The sequence below is a fragment of the Microchirus variegatus genome, assembly GCF_963457635.1.
Source record: "Microchirus variegatus genome assembly, chromosome: 10".
NCBI lineage: Eukaryota > Metazoa > Chordata > Actinopteri > Pleuronectiformes > Soleidae > Microchirus > Microchirus variegatus.
The window spans coordinates 25,288,252-25,301,313 of record NC_139811.1 but is presented as its reverse complement, the minus strand read 5'-3'; the positions used below and the strand labels follow the sequence as shown (position 1 = coordinate 25,301,313).

The window sequence follows — 13,062 nt, the reverse complement described above, 5'->3', positions numbered from 1 at the left end:
TGGTGTTAGTGGTTTGCGCTCTTGCATTTACAGCAAGAAGACCTGGGGTTTGCGACCCGGGCGGAACAAGGGCCTTTCTGCATGGAGTTTGCATGTTCTCCCTGTGTGTGCGTGGGTTTTCTCTGGGATCTCCAGCTTCCTCCCACACACTCTAAATTGATTGTTTGTCTCTATGTGGCCCTGAAGACTGGCGATCTCAACAGGGTGTACCCCACCTATCGCCCTATGTCGGCTCAGATTGGCACAGCGCCCCCCTCAACCCTCATGTGGAGGATAAAGCAATAGAAGATGGATGCAATATCCATAGGGACAGCTCAAAGCCAGGTCAAGGGCTGGGGAACCCCTGAGTCAGGTACCCGGTCGCCTTTGCTCATTGTTAATTGGACACTTTAAATTGACCCCAGCCATAGGGGGCGCTGCACATCCAGTGTACTCCGTGTGCCGGTCACAAGCCTGGATAAATGGGAGGGTGTTGAGTCAAGAAGAGCAAATCTCTGCTGAAACAAATATGCAGATTTTAAGGTGATATTAAGTGGTGGGACATTTTTTGAGACCTCTGTTTTAAAGTATTGAATCAGTCACAAGACAAAGCAGATGATATAAATGTTAAAAGGGAGACTATATGATATGGATGCTGTTTTTGTTTTTGTGTGAATGAAATGTGTGCAAATGCTTACGGCTGTTTCCGTGTCTGCGTTTGGTTTCGTTGTTTTTTAGTAGGATTTTTCAAATGCAAAGTGATATGCGCAACTTAGATATTCAAAAAGTAACGATAACTCAAGTTGTAGAGGGTCCGTGTTCAATAAATAACATAGATTTGTACAGCAAATACTCAAGGAATAATATAGATCGTCTTAATTATCCTTCTTGCTACTGACTTGCAAAGCAATTCTTTGGCAAAAATCAAATCCATCTCTCTGCTAAATGAAATCATGCTCAGTGTTCACGTTAAACTGTTTGAGCACAACACATGAGTCTGTGCTCATGATTTTTTTTTCTTTAAATTTGTGTTTGCAAGCAGGGTTTCAGTTTTTCAGCTGGACAATGAGCTGGTCCCAGCACAGCTTTTGTCTGGGATTCTCAAGTCAAAGAACTTCACTTCACTGCACCATCATTGAAGCAACACTGTACACAATATCAGGACAAGAGATGTCAGAAGTATGGATGTATCTGTGAGGTCACACCCCTTAACTCTTTCTTTCAAATTTTCCCGTTGTTTTTTTTCTTTTTACACCAAATTTGTCCAAGTTCCGTTTGTTACACATGTTTTGGATGTGGTTGAATGGTTAGGTTTCGTATGAGATACAATGTTCCTTTGCCCCCTCCTGAAATCCCCACCCAAACACCGCATGCTTGTTCCCCCTTGCTCTGGAAAGATTCAGAGGGTTCAAAATAAAGCCATGCGATGTCCCAATTTTTCCAAGCTTAAGAATCTGTAAAAATTCAGCACAAGGTCTTGTTCTTTTGTATGTATAAAAATAGATTTATCTCTAATGTAATCCTTTCAAAGAGATCGTCCTCTTTGGCTAACACAGCATCATTTAGAAAAAGCAAAAGCAAAGTGTCTTGAATATAGTTGACCCTATTTAATCTATTTGTCGTGTGCAGACGTCTTGATAGTGAAAGACAACTCTCTCCAAGTCTGGTCTTCAACAGACATTTCAACTTGATAGGATGGCCTTAAAAGTTTAATCAGGATGACATAAATCATTCTCCGTGCACTCGGGCTGGGGATATTTTGAGAACTGCTATTCTCGTGGTAGCGGCAAAACAGATCTGAAGCAAATAAACAGTTATGTTTCTGTTGTCAACAGAAACATAACTGTGACACTTATTCACAGTCTTGCCGTTGTATAGTCGTCTTTTGAAAGGGCAGGAAGCTTTCAAAGAAGAAAGAGGGGGCTTTAAATTAAATGGAGGAAAAGCTAGAGGAACTGGTAATCTGTCTCCCCAAAGGTTTTCGATGATAATTTTAACGTTGCTCACACATGTGACTCTACGTCTGCTTTAAGATGTTCAGCCATCAGGGACCACAGTCCCCGCTTTTATCCTTTCTGTGCGTTACTGTTACAGTAGAGCTGAACGTATTCTGCTGAAATGCAAAACGTTGACCCCATTCACTGAGCGTGCTTTTCTGTGTGTGCACTCGACTGAAGAATAATACCGGTGCTCTTGGGTTTTTGCTCATCTGTGCAAACCTGTCTGGACCATTGCTCAGTCCATGGGTGGGTTGTTACCGAGTTACTGTTTTGATCGTATGCGTACTGAAATGATTAAATCTTCTGTTTACATGTGCTCAAATCTGAAACCCCCCCTTTTTTTTGAAGCACAGTTACATTCAAATTCAAAGCAGCCAAATAGAACATCTTGCTTGCGTTATCTATTGATGTGTTCGCGTCAGTTAATGGGATCTCTGTCCAAATCATGGCTGACAAAGCCGTGCAAAGGAAAATGGCGTGTGGACGAGGTTACAGTCAATTGAATTATTATTATTATTATCTTTTTTTTTTTTAATGATGCAAAAAGTGAAAAGACACCGATATTTTTCCTGTAATGTGGCTGTGTTATGGTGAAACTGTTTGCCTCTTGTGTTCGTCGCTCTCTTGCCCACAAGAGAATCACTAATGAACACCGTCGCCATGCAAGTACTGCCTGCCACTCTGCTCTTTGTTCATCGACAGTCTGCCTGTGTTGAATCCATCTTGAGAATATCCTTGTTGGTTTATTTGTGTGTCTGTGGACTAAACGCATGTTTTCTAGTTACTCAACTGTGTTTCTGTGATACGCAAGTGACGATTGTGTGAGACTGTGAGGGAAAGAGTGATTCTGATGGCCTTTGGACTACTCTTTTCTGTGACCGGTGTTCATATTAATTACACTTATCCTAAATCAAACTCGGTTTGAGCTAACTCGCTCACAAAGGGGTCGAGAAACTGCCTTTTTTTGTTTTTTTTACGCTAGGCACCACCTAATGCAGGTCAGGAAACAGTAGTCAAAGTTTCTAGAAAATGCTTACATACTCGGCTATTATAACCACCTTAAATATTGAATATAGAGTTATATTTTTGATAGACGTATATAAGAGAACACTGTTTTTTTAATTTCATTTTCTTTGATCTAAAAAAATCGCTGATTCAAAATGCCCAAGTGTAAAAAAGTGACGACATCCTCTCCAGCAGGATAGTGGGAGAGATGGTAGGGGTGTAAGAGTTTGGGTTAAATTGCACATATTCGCTCATTTAAAATTTTTTGATCGTTTTCTTTTGTTCATCAGTTGTCGTTATTTGCCTGAATTCAATCAAAGCACTCCATACACATTCTCTGTCACATTCGTTAGACTGTCTTCCTAAATAGATAGCGCTTGCCCCCGCCCAACAAACCGGCTACGTACCCTTTCTAATTCAATCCAGGCAAATATATTGGGAAGGACTAGCATGTTGTGTAAAGAGAAAAGAAAAACTCCACTAGTGTGTTTTGTTTGAAACTCTGACGCGTGTATATATGCTCATGTCTGGATATGTGTGTGCGTATGTGATTATCTGTATGTCTGTGTTTTCAATAATATATTATGAATTTGTGTGAGAATGTGTCAGAGAGAGACTCAGTCCAGGCCCATGTAGAGTGATGGCACAGGGAGCTCAGGTGGCTCCCCCTGCAGGTCGAAGGAGCTGGTGCCAGCGGCTGCTCGCTCTCTCTCTCTCTCAGGCCTTGTGTTGCTTGCTGGTTTTGAAGGAAACCTGCAGCACGCGGTCGCCCAGGCGGTAGCCGTTAAGGCTGGCAATGGCCATCGCGGCCTCGTCGTAGTTGGTCATGGTGACAAAGCCAAAGCCCTTACATTTGTTGGTGGTGAAGTCACGGATGACCTTGACATTGGTGACGGCGCCGAAAGGCCCAAAGAGCTGCCACAGGACGCTCTCGTCCGCCTCGGGGGACAGGTTGTACACAAAGATGCACCAGCCGGCACCGGTGGGACCAGTGAGGTTGACCCCTGCTAGGCTGGTCATGCTGTCGATGGTGATGGGCGAGAATCTGGGGAAGAGAGCAGGAGAACTACCATGGGTGTCATTCTGAAGTTCAACACAGCATTCACTGCGCTACACAATGTCTCTTATGGGTGTTTGTTCTGTTAGAAATGATAAAGCTTGTAGCTGGGTATGGAGTCGAGGGACTCCAACTCCTTCCTCTGTGCTGTACAGTAAGTAGATAAATATGTGGGCACAGCTGTGGCTCCAAACTACCTGTTTTCATTCAAATGACACTGAATGCCCTGAGACAGAAACAAAAAAATAAATAAATAAAACCACCCCCACAATCTGCATATTTTTTCTCTGCTGACCAAAGCCTCTGGAAGAATTACACCACAATGAATCACAATGTTCAACATAAATCACAGTATCGAAACGAAACACAGAAACCTAGAGAGGGATGAAAAGCAAATCGGAATCAAATCATACAAAAAACTGGAGCAAACAGAGAAGACGCAAAAACGGAATCTGGTATGTCCATGCTGGTGAAAAAAAGGGGACATTAAAGCAACTGAAACTGAATGTTAGTTCATAAATAAATACATACATAAATTACTTCTATTAAGTAAAACAAACGGAACAAAAATGTTAAACAAAGCCATGCCAGAATACCCTGCTGTTAAAGAGGCTGCATCATTGCTTATTGCAGTTTCATATAGTCTTTTGTTGTCTGGGCTGCGTCTGTGACTTGGTTAAATGGGCAGAGGACGTTAAGAATTATGGTCATTATCTAATTTTCCAGGTGAAGTCAGCAGGTGGTATTCCGGACACTTTGTTTGCGGTTTTTATTTTGGCATGGATGCTTTTGAAAGTACACCTTTGGCATTTACCTCTTGACTCCGTAGCTGGCGTTTAGTAAATTGTCGAGTCTGCAACGCAAGAGGGAGAATGAAGGGGATGCAGAAGTTAGTTATGAGCTCGTCAGGGAAGTGGGGGCTGTCAGTTAACATTTAGCTCCTTCACCAGCTGGCCTCCAGAGGGCATCCTTCACTGCATTGCAGTCCCCCCCCACCCCCACCCCCAGCCCCCCAAAAAGGAAGAAAAAAAAAACACCCAACCCTCTCAATCTGATGACTTGTCAAATCATCCTGTGAAATACTGAATTTCTAATTTATTTGTTGTGAGTTCAGTTACTGAGACTCGAAAAATAGGTTCCCCTTTAATATTTGTCTGAAACCCAGTGACCATTCTAACCTCAGAAGAAATCTACCATTTAAAAATGACTCTCCCTTCATAATTACACATGTAGATGTGGCCAAACGTGGACAATACCTCGAAATCCTGTCATGTGTATAAGTTGTAGGTGGTACTGTATAATCCCTCTGAAACCAAAATGTGTTTTATCCTTGTAAATAATTCTTGATAAAATCTGGTCTCTTACATTGGTTTTGAGCTGTTATTTGGATCTGGTCCCTTTCCAAGTGAAGGGATCACGCTGCAGTTTAAGAGAAAGTCAGAGAGAAAGAGTGAGAAGGAGGGGTCAATGACACACGGCCATTTCCTCCTTTACTGTAACAATATTTAATCAAAGGAACAGTTTATGTTAATAAACGTAACATAATAATATGATTTGTTTTTCCCTTTCGGACTGTTTTGAATTAGAGCAGCACATTTGCTGTTTGTTGGGTTGTGCGACTTCATCTGCTGAACTGTTCTTGACCTTCTTGAATATTTACTACAAGCTCTTCACTCGAGGCTCGATTATTGTCAGAAAAAGACTCAGTTACGATAGTCATGTAACAATGAAACATCAAAAATGCTGGCACATTCAACACGCTGCAATTTCAAATTTGAAGGACACTGAGTTTAACCTGTGACTTGGTCTTGAAACAGTATTCTTGCACAGACTAATGTGTCGGTTAGTGACGGACACGCTCGGCATGGTTCGTTAAAGGTTCAGTACCTGAAACGCTGAGTCTGGTGGTGCAGGGGCCCCGTGTAGCGGCGTGCAGCAGTCTGGTACAGCTGAGTCAGTAAGGCCTGGCCCGTCTTCTGGCTGGGGTTGTTTGCAAACTTGACAGTGATTGGCTCTGCGGCGCCCAGAGGCTTCTGTCCGTTCAGACCCTTGATGGCCTCCTCCGCCTCGTTGCGTTTGTCAAACCGGATGAAGCCCACTCCTCGTGATATGCCTGCTCCGATTGACAAGAACAGACAAATGTTACTACCTTGGCATCACCGGGTTGAACAAAGCTAAGACAAGTTTTTCCTGGACTAACTACTGTCAGCTGGAGGAGTGAATTAAGGCTATACCTGTGACCTGGTCCACTAGGATGCGGGATGTGATGATGCGGCCATATTGGGAGAACAGCTGCTCCATGTCTTTCTGGCTCATGGTCTTGGGGAGTCCACTAACATAAAGGTTGGCGTCACGGATAGACGCTGAGCTTGGTCGAGCGTATGATACCTAAAACACAAATAAAATAAATGCTTTGTTAATTTTCTTGTGTCTATGGGCTTAAAGCTGCAGTGTGTAACATCATAATGCTGTTGTTGATGTTATTATGCCTCTGTTTGACCTTTGTGAACATATATGCTGCATCTTTCATCTGAAAACAGACTCTGTGAAGCAAAACCATCAGACCAGCAGCAGAGCAGGGGCGGGCGGGCGGGGACAAGTACGACCTTCTCTCCTGAATCTTTTTGAAGATGCTTCTTAGTGTTTTCAGTCAAACCTCAACCTCTTTAGAGTTATCCTGCTTTAATAGCTCAATGTTGCTGTTGTCTCCGCCTGTCGTGACAAATCACTTCATGTGTGCAGTGTCGCCCGGTGACACGAGATCCAAACACTACAATCCTGAGATTGTGGTGAGCTGATAAACTTGATCAGCACTGTGTGAACTAGGGCTGTATGGATTATTGGATTAATTGATGATTAACTGGTTGCTAAATGAATCGTCAACTGTTTTGGTAATCAATTATTAACAGGTTTCTGATTGTTTCTTAAATGTGAATATTTTCCTGCTCCATTTGAAGAAATCATTAAAATTGAACAATTTTGGTTTGTCGACAAAAAAACAACAACATCTGAGAACATCATCATCACATTTCGAGGTTTGGGAAACGGTGATCAAAGTTTTTTCAACATTTTATGGACCAAAGGAGTACTTGATTAATGGAGATAATAATCGACAGATTAATCGAGGATGAAAATAACCATTCGTTGCAGCCTTAGTGTGAACTAGTGAGGAATATAAAAGACAAAAACATATAAAATAACATATAACTCAATGTTCTAAGAAGCCAGAGTTCAACTTCCACCGATTTCTCCGTATTCACCACAAAATGACACTAACCAAACTCTCTCCCTGTGCTATCTGTGGATTTAATCAGTGTGTTTAAAATCACACTAAGCTGCAATGACGATGTCACTGTTACTCAGACTGATAGTGATCATCAGCGTTAGTTTTAGTCTGTACAATTTTCCTTGAATTCACCAGTGACTTAATTAGTCCATTTTTTTTGGGGGGGGGGGGTGATGGTCTGTGTTTATCTCTCTTATGGTTTTCTTTCAAAAAGATTTTTGCTTCCAGTTTAGTGCCGAGGAATAACTGAGTGATTGTAAAAGCCATACACATGTTCTTGTTATCGTATTCATGGGCTCGTGTGTGTGTGTGTGTGTGTGTGTGTAGATAGATAGTCCAGTTGGGTGCACTCATTGTTGTGCGTGCTGTGTTTGTGTGTGTGATGGAGACACAGTGAGAGTGTTGTGAGTGAGATAGGCCGAGCTGCCCTCCCCATCCTGCCTCCCTCTTTGTCTCCGTCTCTCGGGAGAAAACAGCTCCACTGGCAGCAAACAAGCTACAGCAAACAATGTGATCACATCACAAGACCCACAGGCTCCTCGACGACGATCCTTCTATACGCACATGCAAACGCTTACCGTACATATTCACGTGGTCGGCGTGCCCAATATAAATCTCTAAAAACATGTTTATTGTTGCCCAGCGTTCTTTGTGCGTGTGAACAAAGACGGCCGTGTCACCCTGACGGCATATTCTCTTTCAAACGAATACAGGTGTTGTGATTTCATCCGTCTGCACAAAGCACCGGTGTCATTGTGTCCACAGACGGACAGACAGACAGACTGTGTGAGCAGGAGGGTTGGTGTGTGCTGCAGTGATTAGGGTGTTCTGGACGAGTCAGAGGGGAGTTGGTGTGTTCGGGGAGCAGAGGCTGCCCTATAATTAACCCTCTCCCTGTCGCTCCCACAGTACAGATGGTGCCTGAAGCCCATATGGCCTCTAATCCTGTCAGTGGCATTCTGTTCTCCGAGCAACCCCCTACCCATCTACTGCTGCCCCCTCCACTCCCTCCTTCACCTCCTTCACAGCCTTACATCCTGTCTCTGTTGAAGCGTCTGGCAAAATCTAAATCAGAAAGATTAGACTGTGGTCTTGGCTTCAGGAGTTATTTTTACATTTTGTTAAGTTAATTATAGACAGAGAGATCTGTGTATAGAAACTCGTGGAAGTATAATTTCACCTCTCTTCTCTGTCTTCTCTCACTCTCTAATTTTAATTAATTTTACTTCTTAATCTTGCCACTATACAGCTCTACAATTTCAGAACAATGAAAAAAAAAAACGGCAGAATCTTTTGCAGAATGTGAATCTGGCTGTAAATCACACAGATATGATGCATATTTTGATATTTTTATGGATGCTTTGACGTCTCACTCATGTTTCTGTAAATGTTACTGTTATTTAGAGCTGCGGCAATTAATGATTTATCGATTAAATATCCATTACGTAAGTAATCAGCTATTTTGGAAATCAATTAATAAATTCACTTTTTTTTCATCCAGTAATTAAAAGGAGCTCTGTGGTTTTGCTCCATGTATCAGAGACATAAAGATAAAAGATCCACTTTGAGATCAATATAATTTTGCAACATTTCTGGACATTTTATGGACCAAACAACTAATACAAGAACGGATAAGTTGAAAGTAATCCTTAGTAACAGCTCCTACTGTTATTTGTTGTTTTGTTTGAGTTTCCTGGAAAAGCCCAGGAATCTATTAAATCTAATAAAGGTTATAATACTAATACTAATACAATAATATGGTTATGTCAGATTTATTTGTGTAGTATTAATGTAAGTCACTATTCACGATATTGAATATTTGTTCAAAATCTAGTGTTTTGTCTGCTTCCAGCTCGTCGTTTGATGAGTCAAATCTAACGTCCATCTTCATGGACAGTTGTTAGAAAACACCTGCTCCGATTTCTCAGTCCTGCACTTTTTCTCTGTCCATCTTTGATCTTGTTTGATCAGATCTGGGGGTGAGAGAGGAGGAATGAATCAACCTCCTCCTCTTCTTCTACTTTCTCCTCTCATCTGATTCCGGGACAAAGAAGCCCCCTAATTAGCCTCGATCGGAGGCAGATGGGGTAACCTGGATTGACCCTTGTGCGCCGCAGCCAGGCTCCCTAATTACATTTCCATCACAATAACCTCTGCGTGCCGTCCGCCCCTTGCTTTCTGACCTCCACTCTCTCCTTCTCTTTTCACCCTTTTCTTTTCCTTCTCTCTGCCTTTGTTCGAGCCACCTTCTGCCTCCTCCTCCTCCTCCTCCTCCCCCCCCCCCCCCCTTTACTCCCTCTGCCACGTCTGTCATCACCTCCCTCCCCACCCTTGACAAAATTACCACTTCCATTTCTTTTTTTGTCAAACACGCTGCAGTCGAGAACCAGGCGACAAAAAAAAAAAAAATCAAGAGTGGATACGAGTGCTCACCTTGATTGTTTTAGTCTGTAGTTTGAGACCGTTGAGTGTGTTGATGGCCTTGTCCGCATCATTTGGATCCACATAGTTTACAAACCCGTATCCCAAACTCTGACCTGGAAACAAAGAAGGAAGAACAGCTTTGTTGAGCGTTTACTTCTAATATTGAACGGGATTACGAGTTGCATTCAAAGACCCCGATATATTGATATTTCTGTGGGATCTGCAGCCTGTTGACCTTAGAGGAGCAGCTTCAAGGTGCAGTCAAGAAACCTCATCACACACTCAACTGACTGAATGATGCTATTTTGTTGTGGTTTTTTCATCATTTCAAATATTCATATGTGAAATAATATTATATCATCTTAATATAAACTCACCAACTTGTTATTTCACAAACAATTCAATAGTTATAGGGATAGCCGATCCCTATCTGGAAGCACTAAGGATTTTCTTTTTCGGTGGGGACAAAGTCTTGTACCTGTTATCTTGTCTCGCACTAGTTTGCAGGACTCGATCTCGCCGATGCTGCCGAACAAACTCTTGAACTCCTCCTGGGTCATGTTCTGCGGCAGGTAGTTGACGATCAGGTTGGTTTTGCTGTCGTCCGTGGAGCCGTTGGTGCTGATGACTGGACCATTTGGCATACTGGTTCCGCTGGGACCGTTGGACACCTGGGTTTCCATGGTGCTGATTATCTGCTGAGGAAGAGGGTGGACTTCAGATCCAGAATTCCCAACAGCACAGACAGCGCCGTGATATAAATATCTGCTGTTTAACTTACTACAACACACAGACAAATAAGATGTATGGTGCACAGGCTGTCCACTTTGTCACTGTCTGAGGCAAAGGTTAGGAATCAGCACTGCTGAAATGGAGATGGAATCGGGCTCTAATTTGTCTTCTCCCCTCCCCCCCATTTCTGCCCCATCTCGCTCCCAGCCGCTGGTCCTGCAGATGTCACAGTCCCTTTTTTTCCTTCCTCCTCCCCTCCCCCAACTCTCTTCCAGGGTCAAACACCATTACATCATTACACGGGGATGGATAGTAGCCCTGGTGGTATGTGAGAGGGGGGGGGGGGGGGGGGAGGAGGGGGTAAGTGTGGCTGGGCTTTGACATGACGAACAAAGAGCTAGAGTGGCAGTGGTAAAAGTATAAGTGCTGCAATAACCAAAGATCATCACAATGAAGGGAAGGCAATTTTGGGGGATTATTTATACTCCTGGTTTTGATATGTTTTTTCTTTGTGGTCAAGTGACCTTTATTTCTGTAAAAGTGGAGTAAGACTGGTTCCACCAGGGATTCTGAAGGAACATCTGTTTGGTCAGAGAGAAGAAAAAACTTCCTGCTCCAGTTTATTTCCCCTCTAATTCATCATTATCTTGTCTCTGAATCTGTTTTTTCTCCAAGTGAAGGACACAAGAATTAAGTTAAACTTGTCGTGAGGTAAATGCAGCACTGATTTTTTTCCCCCAGCTCGTTTTGATCATCTTTGGGATATAAACTGTGTCTGTCTATACCCTACTGTATGAAACACATGTTAAATCAGTTTCCATGTCAAATATTTGATGTAATCATCTACATTCGCAGCTCGCTTCTGTCGCTTCTGTGCTGCATTTTCAATTCCCCGCACCACAAACAAAAAAACAACACCGGCCGTTTAAGCGTCTTAATGTGCACTCGTTGGGACAAAGTGGCAATTACTGTGTCAGTTTGTGGGTGAGCTGTTGCACATCACCAGTAGGTGTTATGTACTGTATGTCAATACTGCTGAATGAGTCGTATCTACGCTCTCTGGACTTTGTAGTACAAGGCAAAAAGAAAGACATTTACTTAATGAATGAGTCGTATAAGAATGACTTCTACATTTGTATTCATGGGGTTCCCTATTTTGTTGGAGACTGGGTCACTTATTTGATTGTGTTGTGGAAAACTGTGATGAATTAAGCGTCTGTCTGATATGATAGAATGACACGATGTTCTACTGTTCTCACGTAACGGAAGTAATTTCTTCTCTTGCATCAACAGAAATCCTGCGTTTTCTCTCATCTCTTCCTGCTCTTCACGAACGGCACTGTCTAACCTGCCTTGTCACCCCCCCTCCCCCCCACCCCTCACCTCGTCTCTGTAACCTGCTGTCTCGCTTTGAGCCTCACCTTGACTCTCGTTGCCCAGGTAACAGCCCCTCAAAGACGTGCATTGTTTCTACAGGGCTGAGTGGCTTTTCTTACTTTGAGCTCAGCGTGTGTTTGTGTCTCTCTCTGTATTTTCTTCTGTGTGATGATAATAATAATAATAATATGTGGTTTGTATTGGGGAGAGGGTATAAAACAGAGAAAGACGCAAACATTTACACACACGCACGTGATGTGGAATCACAGTCTCGTTGTGTGTGAAGTGTTTGACCACAGCTAAAAGGCTTGTGTGTTTTTTTATGACCTAGAGAATATTGTGCTGTGATGTGATGCGTCCGAACGTGGCCTGAATATGACAAAAAGCATTTTGAGTGAAAATAATAACCCTTAGCACAACAGAACACGCTTTGCTTCCCCAGTGAAGAACAACGTGGAGTTACATAATTCAGTTGAGCGTAGATGAGAATGGCTGACACAAGCAGCAACACACACAGAAAAGAGAAGAAACCACAGGTATTCTATGACGCACACCAAAGAACAAAAGTGGAATCGAATCGTCATCAAGATTTGATATGCACTAACCTCATTACTATGATATGAATAAGTCATTGTGATGTTTTAAGAAGGTCGTCAAAAACATGAATAATCAAATCACAGCCACAGGCTTTAAACTATAGGCGATCATTTAAATATTGACTCCAGGGTTACTTTGTATGAAGTTGCACATCTCCCCCTTCTATGTCAACATATGTCTTCTTAAGTGACTAATAGGGATAAAAATCTGCATTTTTATTTTCTATTTGGGTGGTTCAACGAGACCATGAAACCCATATTTAATGCAGTGCATCAGCATCATCGCTTACACATGGTTCCAGACTTGCACGCAAACAGAAGCCCCGCCTTTATCAACACGCACCGCCAAGCACATGACCCCAGACTTGCACGCAAAAGAGGGAAAAAAAAAAACCAAGAAGAAACGTGAGCCCTGCCTCCACTGCCAAGCACATGCAACCACCTACACACTAATACAATTACAAAAACACACACACAAGCATCACACGACTCAGTGTTTCTCTGCTCGTGTTTATATACAGTTTCCCCCCACGTTCACTTTCTGCTCCAAATAAGAGGAGAATACACTCAAATGACAACAAAGACGACTATCACCAGAGCGTCAAC

General features: G+C 42.6%; 1 protein-coding gene across 1 annotated transcript; it reads right to left on the bottom strand.

Moving 5' to 3' along the window:
• Window positions 1-3,701: 3,701 nt before the first annotated feature.
• elavl3 (ELAV like neuron-specific RNA binding protein 3) lies at window positions 3,702-11,948 on the bottom strand (the record flags this gene model as incomplete). The annotated part of the gene is made up of 8 exons (XM_083895892.1): window positions 3,702-4,050; window positions 4,856-4,894; window positions 5,407-5,460; window positions 5,929-6,157; window positions 6,276-6,429; window positions 9,761-9,864; window positions 10,230-10,531; window positions 11,905-11,948. The coding sequence occupies 8 exons, from the start codon at window positions 11,946-11,948 to the stop codon at window positions 3,702-3,704; spliced, it is 1,275 nt and encodes a 424-aa protein (XP_083752018.1).
• Window positions 11,949-13,062: the final 1,114 nt, after the last annotated feature.